We start from the raw sequence: 23242 nt of genomic DNA on the forward strand, positions 1-23242 counted from the left end.
AGCTCGGTAAGGCTTCCTTATGGCTTAGAGGGAGTCAGAATCACATGAAGGAATCTATTTGCATAACAGATCTACAGTTAGTCATATGAGAAGTGTGAAATTTTGATTCGTGTTTCCTACACTTGATGCAACTAATGGAAGGATTAATTAAGAGGGGCCTGCTAGGAATTCATACACTGGATTACAGCTGAAAACAGAATTACAAAATGGATTTTCCCAAATAAATACTATGATCTCTATTCATATGGATTCTTATTCAAAAGCCTTTTCACATTTTATTAATTCTGATAAAAACCAGTTTAAAGAAGTTACAGTCCTATTAATTGTTCTATCAAGATCATCATGATTTGTCCAACCTGAGATGATAAAGATGGAGGTGAATTCCACTGTTAAGGACTTACCATAGGTTGCAAATGTTCTTCTTTGTTGTTCAAACATGAAATCATTGATGTGAGCTGGTTCTGCATATCCAGAAAGCATGTTTCTAGGTGCAGCCATTTGCTGAGTCCTAAATGGGTTTTCTGGTCCAAACTTCATCAAAAATGTTAAAGCAAGGTGGAGCAGAATTAGTAATTTGTTATTTTTGTGTATTTACTTTTTCAGAAAAAAAAACCCACAGAAAAAAAAGAGACCTGTCTTTCAATAATGGTAAGGCAAAAATCACTTAAACTTTAAATTTCTTACTGAATAAACTTCCTCATCTGTTATTTCACACAGTAATCACACAGCTGTTCTGAACAGCTGATTTCAGGATTGAACTTTCTAGCACAGAGCTTTCTGCACAGAGCTCAGGTTGATGTGGGCTACCTGACTTGTTGATACTTGGCAGAACCAACACATACAGTTGTCACTCACTATGGGACCAGTACAGGCATTCAGAAGACAAAACCCAAGGCTGTCCCACAGTAGGTTTCCCTAACTAAAACATTTACACACAGCAGCACTGAAGCAAGTCAAAAACACTGTTTTGTTCACACACACCGTGGCTTTGATGTTGCAGACTCGCTTATGAAAAGGCCAATTTATGTGGTTCCTCAAAAGGTTTTCTAAATATAAAGCATAACTAATGTAGAAATTTGAGACTGATGCCATATTAGTCTACCTAGAAGGCTAACCCCTGGTCAAAGAGAAGAAAAACTGTACAAAGAAGTTAAATATGGAAAAAAGTTAAATGCCTGAACAGCTATTTTTATCTTTCAGATAGCCTGTCAGTTATAACAAAATGGAAAGTGGTTCACATGACACCAGGCAGTCTAAATTCAGTCTTAAATGGTTTTTCACCATATAAATTTAGCATAGCTCAAGTTACTAAAATTCTTAATATTGATGTGAATAATTAAACTGTAAGTACTTTGATTTTAATGTTAAATTCTCCTCTTAAAAGTCTTATATCTGCAAGTCTTACAAATGTTAATTTTGCCCTAATGAGCACAATGAATAAATAGCAAAAATGTGAAAAGAGTAAAGGACCACTTCAATGCAGTTCATGTTTAACTCAATATCTTTATAATGCTATTTTCCCAGCTTAATTTTTAATTTTCATAGCCATAATTCTGATAAACATTTTAAGCCTCTTCTTAGAAGAGCTTTATGCAGAATATTAAAATTCAAGCACTAAAAATACCAACACACTTGTGCAGAATCTATTTTTTAGTTTGCCCAAACTATATTCCAAAATGCAGCAAGCATCCAAGGAAGTTGTCTTATAGGAAAGTCACACAAAATGTATACAACCTCTTTCCTTTAAACCAAAGGCATTTTTACTCTAAAACCCAACATTGTTTCTTACCTCAGGTGCAAACATGGTTTCATAAGTGGGATTATATTGAACTTCCTTGATAGCAGGATCGAGGTGGACTCCTGTTTCCACATCTTCCTGAAATAAAACAGACATATTAATAACCCACTTTTCACACACAGACATTTAAATATATGACATTACCTTCTGTCAGTCCAAATCAGGGCTGTAGTACAAGTCGACACTTCCAGCATTATGAAAGAGCACCTTGGCCAAAGTTTCTATTTTACAAAAGTATTGATTGCAAAACCAATGTTAGGTGGTCACTGAGAAACTTGTCTAAAACACTTGAAGATTTTTGCATGTGAGAAATTATTTCTTTTTGTTTAAAGGTTTCATGCACACATTTTAAAAACAGCAGCAAGATTGAAGGAAAGATTTTTTCAGGATGTTTGAAAACCAGACTTGTAAAGAAGAACCAATTAAAATGGTCACAAATTTAATATAAAGGTATGAAAGCTAGAACTCTACAAAAGGTAGAAGGCAGAAATCACAAGTAACTATTCTGAAAGCTGCAAAGAAAAAAATTACATATCAACATTACATACAAACATTAATTATAACAATGACTTTCACAGAATCCAATAATCCCTTATTTCCAAAAGGTACATTCTTATACTGAAAGGTGTAAATGTAATTCAGCTTTAGTACTTAAACACATTTGCAAGTCTGTTGTGACAAAAATTTAACTTGATAGATGAAGAGACAAGAAAGAAGGACTAACCAAAAGAATAACTTCAAGCAACTCACAGGGAAAAATCAGAAGGGCACATGCAGCTGAAATAGAAGACAGAGAATAAAGAAAATGGCTGACAAGGTAGTAGTGCCCCAAAAGACCTGGTTTCAGAGCTTTACAAAGGCTCTTTCACACCATAAGAACCCCTTCCCTCATCAAGACCTCAGTTAATGAAGGAGAAAGTTATTTTGCAGAATTATTACTGTCATTGCTTCTTGTATCTTTATTCTAGAAAAACAGCAATTGAAAAGGACTCAGAATGTGCTAATATACTGACAAAATCCCTAGTAGTCATTCTGAAAAAGGTATCTTAGCATCACTGCTTGGTCAGTGCTTACCTACAACAGGATCCCAAAGCATTTGTGACTTACAAAAGAAAGTGGCACAACAGAGAACCAGATTTTAGCAGTTGCTTCATTAACAGAAAATTATCTCAAATAAACTCAATCTTCTTTTATATTATAATATCTCGAAAGAACTAAATGGCACATTCTTAACTTGTTTAATATAGTTAGCTATTCTCTGACATAAGAGAATAGCGAGCAAAACCAGAAGAAGCTTTTTCTCTCCCAATTCAACAGCAGGTCAATTACAAATTTGCTCATGCATACAAGATTTAAAGACTTTAAAACCTGATTTTCTAGAACACAGAAAAACAGTACCTAAAGATCTTTGGCTTGGTACCTGATTATATTTGATTAAAACTGCTGAGCAAAGGAAAATAAAAGAATGTCCAAAAAAACTCAAAACAAAACAAAAACATTATATCAGCAATCCCACTAATTGTTTTTGTAAGGCCACTGTCCTAGTAGAATTGTTAAGTCCAACCATAAAGCTTTACTTTCACCACGTAATCAATTATTTTAACAGGCAGGTCCAGCCATTGCAATGATCTTGTCTGAACCCTCAGCACTACCAGTTCTCGGCCTGACCTCATTTTTCTCATCACACCACCCTTTCAATTCACTGGGCTTGGATGTCAACAACTACTAGTACATTCACAGCCCCAATTTCATACACCATGAACTTGCCTGCAAACAGCACAGCAGGCCTAATCCTGTCACTCACGTGTCCCCAGTTAGAACATGAGCACACCAGAACCACTTCCTAACCTGTGTTACATAAAAAATTACACTTCCTTTCACTGCTCCATGTCATCAGGACATTTTTCACAGACAGCTTTTTCAAGTCACATCATACAGCTTATTCTTCCAGCTACACCTCACATCTTGTCCACAAAACTCAACATTTGAGAAAATAAAAATTAATATCACTGATAATAAGGCAAAGTTTATCTGATCAGTGGTTAGTGACATTTAAACAGTGATCAGCTTACTTGAAATTAGGACAGTTTTTCTCCTGCTCTTTAATCTGAAAAAGCATAAAAAAAATCCAGATTTGCAAAAATGCCAAGAATTTTTCAGTTCTGCTATTTTTCCTCCTCTTTTCTTCCTGTGAAGTTCTATTATATGCTGCTTGGTAATTGAGAAAAGAAACAGATTGTGCCATAAAAGCTGATCCTCTGCTGGAGGATTACAGCAATTCTGGTTCTACTTCGCTGCTGGTGGAACAGTGCTGAGTCACTTGAAAGCCACACAATATGTTCACTCCTAGACCACCACAGGCACATTCTTTCTGTGTGAAAACCACCGAGCCTTGAAATTGAAGCACATGTTATATTTATAAGAGCTACGCTCCTCAAGACCTCCAGTCTTATTCACGTTTTCATATATTAGGGCACCAAATGACAATCTCATAACATGCTGCTGAAGCACATAATGGTTATCTTTTCATTACGTCAGTTGGCTTTCAACTGTGCGATAATTTGAATGTGGTCCAACTACCCACTCTATTTTCTCAGTATTTTAAAAAAATGAAATCTTGATAGGGATATAAAGTATTGACACAACATGTTGCCAAATGTTAGTCCATGGCAAGAGTTCAAATTGCAGCAGACAAATTATCTTTGGTCAATATCTGGTAAGTGCCATTTTGTACAGCATTATGAGACTCTAGTAGGTAGCAGAAACATTAAAAATATTAACCTAGCCCATCATTCATTTCACCAATTGCCAAGCTATCTGCATTGGCGTATTTTAGTTGTGACTTTATTTTTTTTCTTTTCCAGATGAGAGGAAAGAACTCATTGGCAACCTCTGCACTTGGTGAAGATCGCTGGGTACAACTGCATGCATTGCCAGAAGACCATTTCAGCAGAACTCATCTTTCTAAGACCCAGAAAGCAAGAAAAGGTAATAAAGGTCTCACAACACTGTCCCTTTATGCTGGCAACAGCCTTAACTGCATGCATTCCAGATGCATTTGCCACAGCTCCAGCTGACAGGGAAGGGATCACAGGAGCAGCAGTCTGGCAGAGCTGTGACTGAGATAAGGTAATCTAAGAGATCACCTCTCTGCTGTGCTGTAGCTTTTCCTTTGGTCACAAGAATGATGATATCTAAAAGCCTAAGGTGAGCAATCCATCATGTAGCATATGTGCCAAGTGTGACACAAGTGGCTCTGTGGGATGGGAGATGATCAGTAGTTATGCAGAAAGAGGAGGGCATCTGTGATTCCACTGAAGGGCTAAGTACTACCCTAGATCACTTCCACTCTCAAAGGCACAGGAACCATAAAAAGGGGGCATCAAAAAGCTCTCAAACAGACACAGTATTCCTTTGGAGAAAGTGAAAAGTTCAGCTGCATGACTGGCAGAAAAGCAGCTGGTGTTGGCTGCAACTCAGAAATTGTATTAATATGAGCTTTATGGCATGCTGTAATATCATTAAAGGGCTGTACACCCCACATAACCTGGAACCAAAGAATTAAGGTTTTAGGAAGTTACATTTTACTGGCTATCTTGAAAAACATAATAGAAAGAAGCTGCAAACTTAGCTCTATGTGTCACCTCTCTGCTTTTCTCAGCACTTGTAACAAGCACCCAACTGAAATACAGTGGCTACATTGGGCACCACATGTCAGGTAAGAAAAAAACCCCATGATTGAAGGCCTAAGAAAATATGACCTCAATAGTAAAAGTGAGAAACCTAATGCAGCAGATTATACAAGTTTGCAGAAATAAGCACAATCAAAAACTGAAAATGTTCACTCCATAGATCCACTGAAGTTTGGCAGACAGGTTGAATGGATGTCTGCCCAAGAGATGCAAGAATCACTGCTGGTACAAGGCAAAAAGAAGCAGATGACATAATTTCACCAAACTACTTACTGTGTTGGTATGTTGCTTTGGGGTTTTTTTTTAATAGATGTGATGTCTACTAACTTGCAATATCAGGTTGCTTTACAATTCAGAGATGATTTGATGAGGTAAAAAAATTCTTTTGATAGTTAAATGCTGTCCTTTTGCACCTTTTGCTTAACAAAACACAATCACACTGTTACGGGGCAATGGCACACAGAGCTGTACTCTTGAGTATTAGCATTGCCTAAGGAATCTATCTTGAGACAGGAAGATGCTTTTGATGCTAAGTGTAGACAAGGGGGTGCTTCATTACAACTCCCCAGCTATAATGTCTGGCTCCTTTCAAGGCATGCTCCTTCAGTCCTACCATAAAGCTTGGCCACTTTAAAGCATAACAAAGAGGACAAGAAATAGAATGGATTTTAGACTACAAGTACAGTAGATCAGATTAACTTTCCTCCTTAACAGGTTCCTTACACATGCCACAATCCTCTTTTTATTTAAAAAAAAAACCTCCTACCCAAACGCCATAAAACAATAGTGCTACTTTCTATGAAAATCGCTTAATTTATAGAATAAAAAATAGTACACTAATAAAAATTATGTTAAAAAAGCTTGCTGGAAGTTTATTTATGTGCACACAAGACAAAAATATTTCTTAAATTAAACAGCAGCAAAATCCCTGTAACGGGCAACAAAGCAAAGCCTTCAATAAAAAGACCAAGGTGCACCTTGGATGGTAATTCTGTTCCTTAGTAATAATCTAATGTGGCTTATATTTTCCAGCTTCATCTCAAGCAAGCAGAGAGTTTTGATGTCTATATGTTGGGGGTTTTTCTTCTTTTTTTTCTGGACATTTCAGATAATAAACTTACAGCATTCCATTTCCCCAGGTATAGTGATTACTAGTTAGTCAAATAGCTAAAAAAGGGCAGGCTGCTTTGCATAACATTTAATTAGTTTTAATTATCGATCACATTAAAATGTGGTAAATTAAGCCCACATCCCATGAGCCACTGAGACTTAAGCAGTTTGTCACTTATCAATTCTTGCCTAAACCACTTGGGCTGTCAAATGCACATTATCTCATTCTAAAGATTTACAAATTTATTACCAAGAGATAAATAGCATTTGCAGTGAAGCTCCAACAATAACACATGGCTGTTATCAGCTTTTATTCTTGCTACCCATTCATGCACTCCTAATAGTAAATGACTGCCTCACTAACTTCAACAGAATAAAAATAAACAAGCAAGAAAAGCATATGCTAAATAGTTTTGTTGAACTAGGCTAGATTCCCAGGATCTTGCTGGATGACAAGTTCTGAACATCTACTCTCTACAAGATATTTTGTGTCCAAGAAAACTGGAAAACCCACCATGTCAAAGAAGACAAACATTCCTAAGAATAATACTTCCCAAGTCTACTAAGGTTCAATCACTGCTACAGAATTGTCACATGCCACCGTGTATCTTTCTTCTCTCCACTGCTGGCAGGATTAGGTTTTAAAAAACATTAAGAAGAGTGACTGAAGTCTATTTCCTCCCCTTATGTAAAACTTTTCTGGAAACCTTCACAGTGCCAAAGGTAAACTAGATTCAAAGGGAACTGACATTTCCAATCCCTTCTCACATTAAAGGCAACACAAATCTCCACCTCCTGCACTGGGCTAGGCCAGCCTTGTTATTTAAACCCAGTTAAGTGTCCTCTCCTCAAGACTACTGAAGGGCATGCTGTAGAGAAGTATCATAAAATCTGCTCCAATCTGAGCCTTACCCTGGACAGACATCAAACAATAATTGTTCTCTCAAAAGCAAAGCTTCTAGACACAATGGTTCCTGCAAAGTGATTTCTTCACAGAAATTACAATTTCCTGAATTTCCTTCTACATTTATAACTCAAAAGTGAAGGTAGAACTGTCAGTAGTGTTAGGGTGATTTTTTCATAGAAATAGAAACTGTAGGAAAACTAATTATAATTGGGTTTGACAACTGCCCGGTTGTTGGCAACTGGGCTCTCTTCCCCTTCTTGAACAGCCTCTATTTACAACACTGTCATGCTTACCTACTGCTTGATGATGTATTTGGAGAAAGAAAATATCTTGATTAACCTGTCTACTGTTCCCACAAAAGAAAACATCTGCCTTATGGAAACTTGGCATCTAGGGGAGAGTAAGAGCAGAGCAAGGGTGTATGATGATACTTCTGCACTCTCCCAACAGTCAAATATTTTCAGGTCTTGGTGAGTCTTGAGGAAATCTGTATTTATTGACACCTCATCCTTCAATGGATCTCCTCCAAGTACTTGTCCAGACTCTCCTTGTAACAAAATTCTTGAACACACTGTACTTTTTGGCATGAAAATAAGCCCTACTGCACATTGCATGAAGGGCTGCATCCTTTTATTTGCTTTGAACCTAACTCCTGCTAGATATCCTATGGCTGCTGTAACAGAAGAGACAGGGAGTGTTTAACTCCCTCTCTGTGCCATTTAATGATTTTATAGGGTCTATCATATTTTACACCTCAGCTGTCTGTTTTGGCCTTCTCACTACCACCTCATACAGGAGCAGAACCCTTCCTCAGCCCAGCTATCCTTCTCTTAATGTCCTGCAGTTACTGCCTATCTCTTCTGCATGACGGGACCAGAAACACAAACTTCCATCCTTTGTTGTCTTTCTTCAAGTGATTTTAGTGGTGCTAAAAACAGTAAGAGAAACATGCAACTTTCATCCAGTGAAATGAGAGTAGAAGTGTTACTGGATTGGAGTTGCCAATAATTATAGCTGTTAGCTATTATGAGCAATTTAACATCAAGATCAGCAACAGACCTATTCCAAGAAGCAGACTGTCAGAAGAGGGTGTAACAAAAGCCATCCCCTCAAACTTTTAAACACAGTTACCAACCATTAGCACAGCTTTCAATTACAGAACAATTATTTTCATAGAAATGTGACTTTATGTAACTATGATGTACTTTGAAACAAGGACTCAGTAGATTTTCACCAAAAAATTAAATACATGTAGGAGTAACATCTTAGGGCTTTATTTGAAAGGCACACTTCAGTAGCCCAAATGCTGTCAGCTCAATGTGCTAACAATTACATGTACTATGAAAGAGAGTGAGGACCTGTTCCTGTTCAAAGCACACATAAGTCTTTGGCCAGTTAACAGTCAAAATTCTGAACCAGAAACAGCTAAAACAGTTAGAATGCCTTTCAGGTTCACACTCTCAACTGCCAAAAATGCAAGCTGTGGTTGCCAGTCCCTGAGCAACTACATAAACCTTTGGGCTGGCAAGGCAAAGGGAAAACCTGTTGCTACAGGCTTAAGGGTGGTGGAGAGCACATCCAGTGCTACTTGCCACTTATCACAACACTCAGGAAATATTATAGATGTTAATTAGGATTTTTTTTTTCAAATGTGCCTGCTGGATGCTGTGACTTGAGAAGCCAGATTTTCAAGCCTCTAAGAGATAAACAAATGTAGTCACTATACACAACACAACATCTACACAAAAATATGGTAAATTGTGATATGAATTAACTAATGACAACAAAGTGAAAGAGCCCATCCATCTCTTGGTCACTAGGCAAGAAACTTTTCTGAGCATGTGGCAGCAGGACAGTAACAATGACAGTTATCACAGCAAGATGCCTGCTTTTGATTAGAAATTTGTTGCCCGTACAAAAAATCCCAAAGCTAAACCAGCACTCTCCCCCCTCGCTTTCTGGTATCACAAAAGTGAGCCAATGTGATACTGAATTTGGAAAAGAAAGCTTTCCCCAGCAATAATGGTACAGGAACACCAATCAACTTTCAGGCTGCCCTTTAGAAGAGGATTCAGTTGCAGCCACCCTATCAAGTTTCGACTTCACTCCACAACCCGGGAAAACCACACAGGAAAACACCTTGCACAGGGAACAGCAAGCAGATATCTAAAGAACTGGAATCAAGGCACGCTCTAAGATGGAGCTAACACGTTTTAATAGACTTGACCCTCGCGGCTGGAATCCACGAGCACTCCCCGACACAAGCCCTTCCTCCTACAACTCCGACCCCCACACCTCAAGGCAGGGCAGGGCAGGGCCAGGCGGTGGTACCGCACCCCTACCGGCACCGCGCCCCTTCCGCCCCGCTTCCCCAGCCCGGGGCTGCTCCAGGGCTGCCCCCGGCACTGTCCCGAGGCCGGCGGGCGGATACACCCGCCGGGCAGGCGGGCGGCCCGGGCCCTGGAGGGCTGCCTACCTTCACGGCTACTTCCGGGGCCGCGTCGACGGGTAGGGCCGGGGGCGCGGCGGGCGGCGCCCGGAGGTGCAGCACGGCATCACGGCTGGCGAGCACGGCGGCAGAGCGCTGGGAGCCGCCCTCGGTCTCGGGCTCCGAGTCGGGCTCCGAGTCGGAGCCGCCGTAGGAGGCGAGCGCGGCTATAGCCGCCGACATCTTGGCGCGGGGGATGACGGGACGGGCAGGTCCTGGCAGCTCCGCAAGGCTCGAGGCGTCCTTTCCCCCCAGAACGAGCGGGGTGGAGCTGCGTCTTAAAATTGTGGCTCATTAAAACAGCAAACACACTCTAAAGGGTAAACTTTGTTACGGGATATACAGGCGTTTGATGGGAGAACATCCCACTTGGCTGTTGATGGTGCTTAACCTTTCAGGACTCTACAGCAGGACTACAAGCTCCAGCATGCAACGCGGCGCCGCGCTCGGAAGTTTCCCTCCGGCTCTCGCCTTCACTTTGCCTGGCGGTAGGGGAAAATAAATATTCAACAGCCCAGGGAAAACTCCAGCCGCCCACTTCTTCCCCCACACAAAGCGTCTTCGCCGTATTTTCGACAGAGGGCAGCGGAGCAGGGAGCTCGGCCCCACAAGACCCCTGGTTGTCGCCCCCGGGCTCCCACAGCTCCGACCCCGTGCCGTGCCCCGGGGAGCTCCGCCCCCTCATGCTGATTGGCCGCCGGCACACCCGGCTTCTGTCACGTCACAGCGGCGGGACCCCGCCCTGCCCGCGCCGGGAGAGGGAGCCCGGCGGGCCGGACTGTACCACCTGCCCGCCCGCGGGGTGGGGGGCGGCGGCGCATGGACCAGCCCGAGCATCGGGCGGTGAGGGGGGGCGGCCGGGTTCGGCCGCCGGGTAAACAGCGCTTCCCCCCCGCTCCCTCCCGCCCGGCTCGGCGCGCCGGGAGAGGCCCCGCCCCCCGCGCGCGCACACACGCGCACACACACAGAGACACGCGCGCGCTGCCCGGTGTCTATTGTGAAGCCGCCGGGGACGCTCCGCGCCTGCCGCCGCCCCCCGAAACACGGAGCCGCCGGCTGGGAATGGCCGGCGCCGCCTGAACTTCCAGCGCCCCGGCGGCCGCGGAGGGAGGGGCTGAGGCTGAGCGGCGTGAAGGTACGCCGCGAGGGCAGGCGAGTAAGTGCCCCCCGCCCCCCGCCTTCCTTCCCCCGTGGTCTGTGGGGCGGGCGGGAGGGACCGGCCCCCGCTCCCCATCGCCGGCGGGGCTGCGGGACGCGGCTACCCCACAAAGGGACCGGCGCTCGCCAGGTGTTGCTCCCCTCCCCTTTGTCCGCGCCCGCGCGGGGGGCGGCGGCGGGAGGCTGTGATGGAGGGAAGGGGGGAAGCACGCCGCGGAGCCGCTTTCCTCCGTGTCCCCGCCGCCCCCGCGGGCAGGAGCACGAGGGGGGCGTGTTGCGAGGCGGCGGAGAGAAGGGGGCCGCACTTGTGCCGGAGCGCGGCGCTTGCCTCTCCTCCTCCCGCTCCCGGCCGCCCCGTGTACCCGCGGCCGGCGCGGCGGCGGGATCGGCCGGCGGGGAAGGTGCGGGGAGCGCGGCCGGGGTCAGCGCGCGGGCGGGCGGGGGGCGGCGGGGTGACGTCACCGCCGCCAGGTGCGGGGAGAGGCGCCCCCTCCCCTCCCCGCCCGTCCCCTCCCGCCGCGGGGACCGGCGCTGGCGAGGGCAGAGGAGCGGACGGGCGGCGGGACCGCCGGTCGGAGCGCAGGGGGATTCGGTCCGATTCCAGGGCAGAGCTGCCCGCTGGAACACTGCTACCATTGTTAGGAGGGCTCGGAGATCGCGGGGGATGGCCGGGAGCGAGGAGAAGCGCGTAGGTTCCAACTTCTCCCGGCCCGCTCCCGGTCGCCTTCCTGCGCGCCCGCGGACGGGAGGAATGGGAAGGACGGAGCGGCGGCCGAGGAAGGGCTGGCTGTGCCGCCAGGTGTGTGCATTGCTCCCGCTTGCACCTGGAGCCGCACAGTGCCATGACTTCCCTTCCAGCCGCATGTGCTTTCGGCATTAAACTGAGCACACAGTGACATCTAATTGTGACACAGTGGTATTTAATCCGATTAAATGCTCTACTTTGAATTTTCCACCCTTTTCAGCAGTCACGGTTTGAAATATTTGTTTTCTTAGCTTGAGAAGGTATCACTTGGTTTTATTTGTTTTTTAAAACAGGCTAGAATAAACGTAGAGGGCATATAGAAAGTGTTGATGGTGTGGAGTGGAGCAAGGTGCTGCATTAAGATCTGTTCTGTTAGACACAGGTATGCTATGTCTTTGTGTGCTAGAACAGGATTTTAGGTAAAAGTCCCACATATTTCACCACCAAGACCTTTTGTTTGCATCTCCAACAGCTGAAATATGCTACATTGAACTAACATTTCATATGGTAATAAGCTGACTTTTTCATCTTAAATCTATGGATGATGAATCCATAAGTAAGGAAAACTTATATGATGCTTCACATGAATCACTGCTTATTAATATCAAAAGGGGTTCTTCCACTGCAGTCAGTTGGTTTATTGGCAGCAATTGTTAACTGATTCCATATGACTGCATTCCTTTTTCTCTTGGCATGCAGATTGTAGGTATTGTCTGAAGTTGAAAGGTGTGCTTCCTGAAAAGTGAAAAATTTCAAGGTCTGTTTGTGCAACCAGTTTGTGATGTTTTATCTGGAGAACTGTATTGAAAATCATTAAAGTAGTTCTGCCTTGTTAACCTTGAATTTTAAGTGTTTGATTCACAAAGCTTTGGTAGCTGCCATAAGTATGTTCAACTATGTTGTGTCCAAGCATCCAAGTTCGCTTGCCAGTGAAATGTAATCATCTGGGATTCTAGATGCTTCTGTTGCAGAACCTACAAAAATCATTTACTGGTTTAAATTAGCTGCCTTCCTGGTACCAGCAGTAGTAGTTAAGTAAATACATGATAAGGCATTCAGGACAATACTGTCTGAAGTTTCTCATTGCTTAAATAGTAGTGAAGAATAATTTTCAGCAAGCAAGCCAGTGTCACTTCAGGGTATAAAAAACCGACTTGACTATGCTTTGAAAGTGTAGATAGTTAATGTACACCATGATCTAAAATCTGGTTTTGTCAAAAAAGCTGAGGAGTTGCTGCTGGTCATTTGTGTTGAGCTAATATACTGGTGTATCTTGACTATCAACTGCATATTTGTAATTTCAAGAAGGGGTTGATCAGTATAAAACAAACTGAAAGGATGATACAGCTTTTCTAAAAAGCTCTGCTCATAACTGTGTGCTGCATGTTCTCTTTTAACTGAGTTCCACAAAATGTGTTATGTTATGCATTGGATGCTGCTGGTTCTGAGGCAGACTGAAACAGTGGGTGGAAGGTGGTTTGGGTTGCTTGGCTTTGCTTTCCATCCAGCTTTTTCACTGCTGCTTTGCCTTGCACTCACTTCACTTCGCTTGCTTTAATTTTCCAAAGGAAGATAATACTGTCTCCCTTTGTACAGCACTTTTACATATCAAGAGGGCCTTTTAACACTTGTGTGTTGTTACTCCTAGTGCCATAGTGCTCTAGAGCACTCTCTAGAGCACCGCTCTACAGCACTACCAAGTATTGCCATGTCTTTTCCCCTGGTGAAAGGAAAGAGGAAGAAGTATTGTAAGAGAGTGGTTTCTTGATCAGTGGAAGCTTGGCTTTTACCTTTTCTCCTTCTTTTTTTTTTTTTTTTTTTTGTGTGTGTGTGGGTTTTTTCAGGGCTTTTTTATAATCCTGAGAGTGGTTGTAAGCTCTAATGGAAATTTTTTTAGTACAGTCTAATTCTTTTGTGGATCGTCTAATGTCCGACAAGGTGTTAAAGCATTCTGAATCCTTTCCCTTGGTCAGGACAATCACAGCATCTTGATTTCAAGGTATTTATTTATTTCAAGATTTATAGGTATCTTTAGCATTCTATAGGTGTCTTTGAGAATTCTACAACTTTGACAAATTTGATTGGATTCAGCCAGCCAGTTTCCAAGTGGAGAAACACCCATCAAATACCCCCCCCACACACACTTCCTGTTTGAGACTGATTTGCTTCACAATTTGAAGTAATATTAAATTTTAACATTTCACAAATTCTCCTCCACATCAGTCTTTTTCTTCCCTATAGTTGATCATGAAATCTGTTTCCCTCTGCTTTTAATGTATTCTATCCTACTTTCTTTTCCCTTTGCTTGCTCTAGTTCTTTTTTGTTGCTTTCCATTATGGGCATGCTTTATCTCACACCCTTGTGCTTTCAGTTGGTTTTTCTTCCCCATAGAAAATGATGCATATAATCCTGCCTATTCTAGTTTTTTCCTCTATATTTTTTAGTTCTTCTAAATTGCTATCACCCTGCTTGCATATGCTCTCACTTCTCATACACCAAGATCTGTAAGTCTGCAGTTTGGAGGAAAGGGAGGGGAAAAAAAACAACATTATCGGACAGAGGATTGAACCAAAATACGAAGTTCTATTGTCTGTGGGAAATACAGATTTGAAAGAAAATGAGGTTTTTTTTGCCTCTGTTCATATGCTTTTGGCTGCTGAGAAAAGGTACCACGATGTAAGCCTTATCAGGTTACTCCTGCTGCGTTTGGATTGGGCCCTTTTATAAGCACCTGCTTGTGTGTCTGATGCATCTCAGTGTTCTCTAATTTAGCTGCTTGGAGACTGCTTGGATGAAGCACATTTTATAACTCGCGCTCTGCTATTTCTACTACCTTGGAGCCTCTGACTGCTGCAAGGGTGATAATACTCTTTTCTAGTTTTTGTTATTTTGGACTAGGTCCCGGATTCTGAAAGATACCAAGGCGCCAGATTGCAAAAAGAGTTCTCTGTTCCAGTACATCTGTGAATCAGTCTCTTTAAGCTTTTTGGAAGGGATCTTGAGGTTGTCTGACACAGATTACATGCTATATATTTCATGTTTACAAGGTGTGGTTTCAAAGAAAGAATGGTAAGGGATAAGACTGAAACAGCTTAGACTGTTGTTCTTGTTTCAGATGACTTTGCAAACTAAATAATATTTGTTGCAGAGCCGCCTCTTCCCTAGAGCATGGAAGCTGTTTAGCTTCTTCGAACTACTCAGCTACATATGCAGTACTGTGAACTGCATCTTACAGCACAAGCTGAGTGAGTACTGTGTCAGAGAGGCAGCAAAACTAATCACAGACTTCCGGGAATATAAACTTAATTAGCATAATTACAAATTTATATTGGTTTTCTTAATTCTCTGAAAAATGTTTTTTTAAATCAGTTAAAGGACAGAAAATGTCATCAAAAGTGTATACATTTCTGAAAATATGCGCCTGTGTTTTTGGGGGAAGCTAGATTGACAGCTTGCTTGTCTGTTGGTGTAAGAAATTACCTTATACTTTCAAAGAACTACAGAATAACAAACAAATGTAGTTACATTTTAGCAAAGCTCTTAACAAAGAGCAGAAATAATGGATAATTTTTAATGAGCTTTTACCTTTTTGTTGGCTAACTTTTCAGTTAGATACTATAGCTGCAACATGAATTTACTCTTCTGACAGCTGATTCCATGCAGAAGTAAAATATTATAAATGCCCTAGCAGTATGACATTTAAAATTTATTAGAAAACAGGAATCTATCCTGAAGCCAGATGTAGGTTTTTGGCGTATACTAAAAGACATTAAATTCTGTTGAAGAGTTTTTTTATAGCTAAGGCATTTGTACTGTCTTTTCCTCTTCTTTTTCTGCTCTGTGGTAAGCTGTATTCATTTTCTGCAAGTATTAATAGAGTGTCTCTTCTCTATTTGTTTCTTGTTTGTGAAAAATAAATTTGGTTAGAATATTGGTCAATAGATGTTAAGTTACTGAAGGAGAGTTTCCAACAAATACTCTGCAAGTGATCTCAAAGTTTGCATAGGGAACAGGTCTGAAAGTCATTGGGTGCTCTTAATGAAAAAATATGCACATGTAATTCTCATCCTTTACAATCACAACTGCCTGTAGATAGAAGTATGTGATGACAGCAGACTGATGGTAGACTCAGTAGTACTAACTGAAATCACAAGTAGTTGGTACTGCTTCTGCAATGATAAATGTGCCTCACTAATCTACATGGGGTTTTGATTGCAATAGTAGCAGTGGATTAAATATGAATAAAGTTCTACTTTGTGTACACTTTTAAAAGGCGTAACTGAAGGTTCCTCACACCACACTATTAAATGAAAAAGCCATGGCATGAGAGGTAAAATATTTTCATGGATCACAAAAATCTCTGAGAGGAATTAACAGAAATATTAACTTATAGGAGACTTAATTTTTTTCTTAATATTGAACAGGAGCTGTTGAATATCTCTTATTAGTCATCTGTAGAATTTGATTCATAAAGTAGAATTATTTACTGAGGATTTAAAACAATTTAATCCAATTCACAAATATTGGAAAGGTCAACTGAGAAGTTTAGGCAAGCTTTGTGAAAGGATGACAGGTAAACTGCCTGTTGGTGTATGCAAACCAGTGTGTTTTGGAAGCAGAAAATAAGTTTCCATTTATATGTCTGAAGAGTTTCTAATAACAGTATTAATATAACAAAAAATTTGATAAGGTACTGTTATCCAAATTATACGTGTAATCAGAAGTGGGCAAAAAACTGGAGAAGGAATTCCCATTGTGTACAAATTCATTCATTCTTATCTGCTATTCAAAGTGCATTATTAACTGTCAATTAGTTTAAAAGAGATAAATCACAGTATTGTAAAGAGTTTGATATGATGGATATGGCAGAGTTTGTCAAGGGAATGAAAAGATTGGAATTATTTACCCAAGGAAATGAAAGAAAGTAAGGAGTGGGCTATAAAATACATGTGACTTTAAGCTCTCCAATAGCAGATGTAAAAGCAAAACCCCCTTCAATCAGTAAAAAGCAATTTATTGAAGCCATATGTTTTTTTGCAAGGAGGAGGGAGTTGAGACTTTTCCCCTGTGTCTGCTAAGTGTACCTTTCTCTTGATACATGTACTATCTGCATACCTGTCTTTCACTGATAGACTGTTTCTCTTGAACACACAGAACCAACTTAAGCTCCTTGCTTTACTTGCTTCAAACCAATAATTTGAACTTTGTTCTTTCTCATCAGAGGTGACTGCTCAAATAAATTAATATTCATTCTAGTGAGGTATTCTCAGTTTTCAATAACTGAAATAATTGTTGTAATTCCTGGGTTTTGGAGTAATTTTCTGGCTGTTTGATGTAATGAACTATTTTACACAAAATGAAGCAGTCCAAACCAGAAGGATAATGAATAAAACTCCTGCATCAATAGATTGAATATAGGAATGGCTTGTAGCATGAGGATGGGAAGTTTGAAAAATCATGGATGAAAATTGATGTATGAAGTGAAGCTGTCTTAGACCAGTCCAGCAAGTTTATGAGTGCCCTTTTTGGGTGTGGAGTCTTCTTTCTTTCAGAGCAGCTCTTTTGTCTGTTATCTGCACTGTATAGTAGATGCGGATGTTATGGAAAACTGAAAGAGTGATTGACACTAAGATACTTCACTGGTCATATTTATGCTAAATACTATATTGAAGTGGTTTGTCCAGCAGCTCCCAGTTGCCAGTTCTGATGTGGTGGGTATAGAGTGGCCAAAATTAGAGTTGTTAGGGATATTTCTCCAACATGACACTGTTTGTGGTTTGAGAATCTTTTACCTGCCAGGCACATTCAGGTTCACATAGATTGTCTGACAGATGAGCTGTACCAGATAAGTGGTTTTCTACAAAAATTTCTCGTTATCATAAAACAAAACTGCACCCTCCATAGTGGTTTTGAAACAGGCCTTCAAGTAATTTAAAAAAATTGGGAAAGTCACAAGTCATTTATAAGTTGATAATATGTGGGAACTTAAGTAGTTCAACCAGCACTTGTAAAAGTGGCATGCAGAGTCAGCTTTTCAGTAAAAAAAGGAAATGCTTAACTTGTTAAATCTTGTTCAGCCACTAGCCACTGAATGTCTGTGCAGAAATGCTTAGAAAGGTCTTTTAACTCTCAACAGCCTTTTGTTGATATTAAAGGAGAAGGCTGTGATTGGCAAACTTCCCCAGCTGTTTCCATGTGCAGTTGTGAAACTTAGCAAGCTTGAGAATACAAGTGAAAATACAGGTTGAGTTTGTCATAGGTCTCTTATTTGGAAGCCTCTCTTCAGGAACAAGGGCTTTACAAAAGTTGTCGAATTTGTGGGGAAGGAACTTTCACTTCTATGCCCCCCAGCTACCCAGTATGGCAGATGTTGGTCTCTGCTGGTGATACAGGACAGTGGTATTTGTTACATCTTAATACTCTGAGCAAACTGCTCTGGCTGATCCTGTTTTGGGCAGCCTCGAATGTCCTATGATTAGATGATCTTTACAGCAGAAAGAAAAATTATCTTACAGTTAATTCAGGAGAAGTGATAGGTGGCTTAGACTGCTGTAGTGATGGTAATGAAAGTTTCTGGCATTGCAGTTTGATCTGAATTTTCCCTTGTAAAAACGGATCCAACCCTATACAACACATGTGGTGTTGCAGGGCTTACACTGTAGCTGAGGAATGGCATTATATGGCAGGATGCATACAGGTATCAGTCATAGGCAGTGAACTGAAGATTCAAGACTGTTGTGCCAGGGAAGCTTCCAGTGTGGCACTCACTGGAAGCAGTGCTGTCTGTGTACCCAGGCAAGACAAAGGGATTCATTCTGTGGCTCTGGCTAGCATGAGTAGTCTACTGAAAAAAAAAAATTAAAAATATCCCCGAGTTAAAAAGAAGTTAACAGTTTTTGTTTCTCACGGAAATGAACTTCAAGCAAATCTGCCTTCAGCAAGTTCCATGCTACAGGGAGAGATTCTGTACAATTCAGTCCAAAAAGAATATATTGTCTACCAGCTATGATGTTTCCAGTAATGGAAGTCAGATATTAGGAATTATCTGTGTCTAGCTGATTTAGCTAGACTTTTATACATTCTACTTCTAACTATAAATTTTTATTTCTTTGTCTAGAAAATGGAAGAAGTTTTATTAGCAAGGAGAAAGATTTTTGTTTATACTATTGCTCTAAAAGAGGTCCAGTTCTTGTGGGAGGAGAATTGGACCTTTCTTCCATACCTGTCAATACTCAACACATTATTTATTCTGGGGTGACAAGTGAAGTACATGTCTAAGTTCTGGACAGGTTTGTGTTCCTCCTATATAATCATCTGTTCTATCTGCAGGAAAGTTCAGAGTAGTGGTTCATGGCTCAAATGTTTTCAAGTACTGGCAGTATTCATTAAAAAATTGATAGCAGTGATATTACATTGAAAAGGAAAAGAAACCGATTGAGGTAGATGGGATTGATCCTTAAGATCTATCATATTTCATGGATTCTTAAAGCACTACCATATTTATAGGCTGTCTTCTAGTAAGCTATAGTTTCCTCATAAGTTTACTATCTGTTTATTCATTAGAAATCTGATCAATGTTGCAAAAAGTTCAAAACCTGTGGACCATTCCTTTGAGTGTCTGGTGATTTGGTTAATACAGCATAGCATGTAGTAACTAGAATGACCTTGTCATGGTGGATTGCCCAATGATGGGACATCTTAATAAATGTATGTAAATTTGTGACCTAAAATTTTTATTAATTCTGAACTTCCATCAGCCTCTGACACTATGTGCTCTGCCTAGATATTAAAGAGATTCCATGGGAAGTAGCTGCTTAATGATCAGTATTGTCCTAAAGTAATACTTGGTGAGAAGCTTCATGTAGAATAACTTACTGGTAGAGAAAAATCTTTACTTTTAATATTTTCAATCTCTTGCCCTGTTGCATAAAGCAGCCCCTTAACTTTATCTTTCATTGTTTCTGGGAATACATTGAAAAGCAAAGGCATTTGTATATAGAAACAATCTAAATGGGTCATCTTCTGTATCTGAGCATTTTCAGAAATGTAAGTGCTTTCCAGTAGCTCAGTGCTTCTATATGGAGCACTGGCTACCAAGGCTGATTTTTGAGCCTGAATGTGGTAAGAAGTAAGTGTTTCAGATTTTTGGAATCCTATGATATATGCTGATTATAGATATTCTAGTCCATCTTTGATTATAATGAGCCTCTTTACTAATAGTAATTTTTTTACTTGAAACTATCTGCGCCATTACAAGAAAGAGTCTTTTTAGAAAAAAAGGATTAATTTTATGAAGCAAAGAGATAAAGGTGTGTTTTTAAAATAGAGACAATTGGAAAAAAAAGCTTTAAGAGCTGTGTAATGCAGTCATAAAACGTGTTGGATGTTGAGGTATTGTTCTGTTTTTTGGTCAGTTTTTGTTTTGATGAGAGAGCTAAGAATTGTGCTTGACGGTAACTTTCTAGAAGGCTGAGGGACTTTTAAGGACAAATTCTTCTCTACCTGTTTTATATCTCCTTTTTCCAGGAATTGATGAGATCATGTAGCAATACTTTCAAACATGCACTATAAGACTCTTTGATGTAAATTTCCCACCTTCTCAAAAGTCTGACTTCCAACATGAAGCTTTTAATGTTTGGGGTTTTTTTTTTTTTTCCTTGCAGCTTGCATGTATGCCATTTTTGCAAGTTAGCAGTTTAGCTTATTTTTCAAGATATTACATCCATTTAGATCCCAAGACACATCTGTTAGCTTTAATTTTAGAGTGCTCAGCTACCTCTTAGCTGGAGCTGCAGACAAAATGATAGATGGTTGTGATTTCATGTTGAAACAAGAGCAACCATTTGGACACTGTTGATAGGATTGTAGAGAAGTCTGATTCACCTGTACTCGGAACAGTACTTTGATTCAAAAGAAACACTTCAGAAAAATATATGTTGTGTGTGACTGTTGAAATGTTGAAATATCTGGAGCCTTGTAGAAGGAAAATATGTATTAAGTGCACAGAGTTACGACTTCAAAAAATGAAGACATTTTCAAATGCTTAAAACACACAATGAAACACTTGGATATAATTATAATAATAATATTGTTGAGATTGGCATGGAGTTTTTTTTCTGAACTTTCTTAATGAAAATTTATATCTGGTACATGGTAGTCCTACTGTAGTGCACGTATGAATATTGGCTAGAATTATGCAAGCCTTGGAGATAAGATTTAATAAGTGACGTGCAGATCTATTTTAAAAATATAAGATCTGGAGGATGTATTGTGTGTCCTAACTGCTGAGTCATACACAAATGTTTGATCCTTTTCTGCTCTTTTGAATCTTGAATTGTTTTGTGCTTACTAGAGCAATGGCAAAGGGAAGGTGAATAATATTCCAAGTTGTGTTTGTCTATAATGTATTTTTAATATATGTGTTGTCCCCCACAGGAGATAGGATGTATGCTTTTGAACTCAGAGAAGACCAAGGAGGATGCTTCTGCTTTGTAGGGGACAGGCCTGATATTAAAGACGGGTACCCTGTCTCCTGGCCATATTTTGTAAGAGAAAATAGGGATAGCTGCTTCATTTTTTGAAGAAAAGAATGTAAGCAGCTGAGTTCATATCCAGTGGATGAAGAAGGTTGCCTGTAGATTTAAATCTGACAGATGAAAACTAGAGAAGGGATGGAATCTAAAGTTTACTTGTCTGTACTGTCTTTCATAGATTTTAGATTCATATCATACTGGATGTCGGTAGTCTGGAAGAGGTTAAAAGAGGTTTCTTCTCTGAAAAGAGGTTTCTTCATTGACAGTCCATACTGTCATGGCCCATATGATGGGTCTGAGGCAGTGCTGGCTCATTTCCAGACATGAGCAGATAGCTGTCTTCAGCTGCCCATGTAGGTGTACTGTAAATGTTGTATTAGATCTAGACTTTAACAGTATGGTCAGATTTGACCGAACTGTATGTAATGAAAAGTTGCTTGACACAACATGTAAATAAAAGCAAGATGGGGTGGGTTTTTTTGTTTCTTTGTTTTGGTGCTTTTGTTATTGGGGTATTCTGTAAAAATAAAGTCTGTGCAGAAGTGAAAAAATGTATCTTTTACATAAAAGCTGATACACTTAGGTCTGTGGGAATGAAGTCAGTGTCTTTTAGTGTATTTATTAGAAAAAACTAAGTATGCCTCAAACTAAACACTACTGGTGATTTGATTTTTTTAATACCTTTCCTCCTCCTGATATTTCAATATGGAGTGAAGTGGTTAGGTGCACTTTGCGTAATTTAAATTTTTTTAAAACATATTAATACTCTTGAATGCTGTTTGGGGACAGACAAAAATTAAGCTGACCAGTAACTATCATATCATGGCTTGGTAGGGAAATGAGAATTGACAAACTGTGGAACCATGTTTCATTGTGATTACAAACTTCTCTCCTTCACCCAAATTCTGGTCTCAGCAGGATCATGTTCTTCCCTGTATGTATTAAGTTTAAAGTCACAGTATTTTCCTCTCACTCTTCTAAATGCAACACCTCCGTAAGTGCTGATTTCCCATCAGCTTTTTTTATTGCAATGGAGCATGAATTTATGAAGGTGATTTCTTCCTACAGGCAGCAGAGAGACTTTGTGCAAAAAATTCAGCACCTATCAGTGTTGTTCCCCCATTTTCAGTGCCAGATATGCTTAAGCATCTCTTCTTGAATCGCGTGGTGTGCTGCAAACCTTCCCTGCTGTGATGCAGCTAATAAGAGCATATATCAAACTATTTCTAAAATAAGTAGTTTTCAAACCTTTTTCCTTGGAGCTGCTGAGCATTGTTTACTGCAGTTTGAGAAACACTACCTTGGTTTGACTATCCCTGCTCAGTTGTACCGCAAAACACAGCTGAGAATGAGGAATGCAGAGATGCAATAGGTTCACTGTCTTTCAGTGGAGAGAGGAAGGTACCCAAAACTGCTGCTTTGCTAACGGGCAGTGATGACCTTCCCTTAGAGAATGCTATCTAATGCCTTTCTTCTCACCTCAGTGTTTGCCATCCATGGTCTGTCACACCTACCCAAAATGGCCCCCTTATCTGTAAGGGGACATGATGTTTCAGTGCAACATTAAAAGCCCCTCAGATTGACAGCTGCTGTCATGGAGAAAGAGATCTCTGCAGATATTGTGTGACTGCTGCTTTTTGGTAGCTGAAGAGCCTTGAGTCACTTTAATGGTCTGTTGTGGCATGTATATAATGGATATTTCACGGAATTCATAAGTTGCTCTTTGTCAGAACATTTTGATCTTAAGGTATTAGAAACTAATTGAAGTGAACATTTCCCTTCAGCCCTTGCTGACCTCTGCAATCCACGT

At 40.7% G+C, this 23242-nt stretch overlaps 2 protein-coding genes across 4 annotated transcripts in view; one reads left to right on the top strand and one right to left on the bottom strand.

Annotated features, from left to right (window-relative positions):
- Positions 1-10198, bottom strand: part of CDC40 (cell division cycle 40) — a 36505-nt gene extending 26307 nt beyond the window's left edge. Inside the window, exons 1-3 of the mRNA XM_036380811.2 lie at positions 9984-10198; positions 1790-1876; positions 402-531 (exon numbers count right to left, since the gene is read on the bottom strand). Of these exons, the coding sequence (XP_036236704.1) occupies positions 402-531; positions 1790-1876; positions 9984-10178 (412 nt within the window). The 5' untranslated portion in view covers positions 10179-10198. The remainder of the gene's footprint in view (positions 1-401; positions 532-1789; positions 1877-9983) is intronic.
- Positions 10199-10851: 653 nt separating this feature from the next.
- Positions 10852-23242, top strand: part of WASF1 (WASP family member 1) — an 87362-nt gene continuing 74971 nt past the window's right edge. Inside the window, exon 1 of one of the 3 annotated variants that reach the window (XM_036380446.1) lies at positions 10852-11147. The gene's annotated coding sequence lies outside the window, so the exon portion shown is untranslated. Of the gene's footprint in view, positions 11152-23242 lie in introns of all 3 variants that reach the window. The other 2 variants (XM_036380444.1, XM_036380443.2) reach the window with 2 other exon arrangements.

Source organism: Molothrus ater, chromosome 3, assembly GCF_012460135.2.
Source record: "Molothrus ater isolate BHLD 08-10-18 breed brown headed cowbird chromosome 3, BPBGC_Mater_1.1, whole genome shotgun sequence".
NCBI lineage: Eukaryota > Metazoa > Chordata > Aves > Passeriformes > Icteridae > Molothrus > Molothrus ater.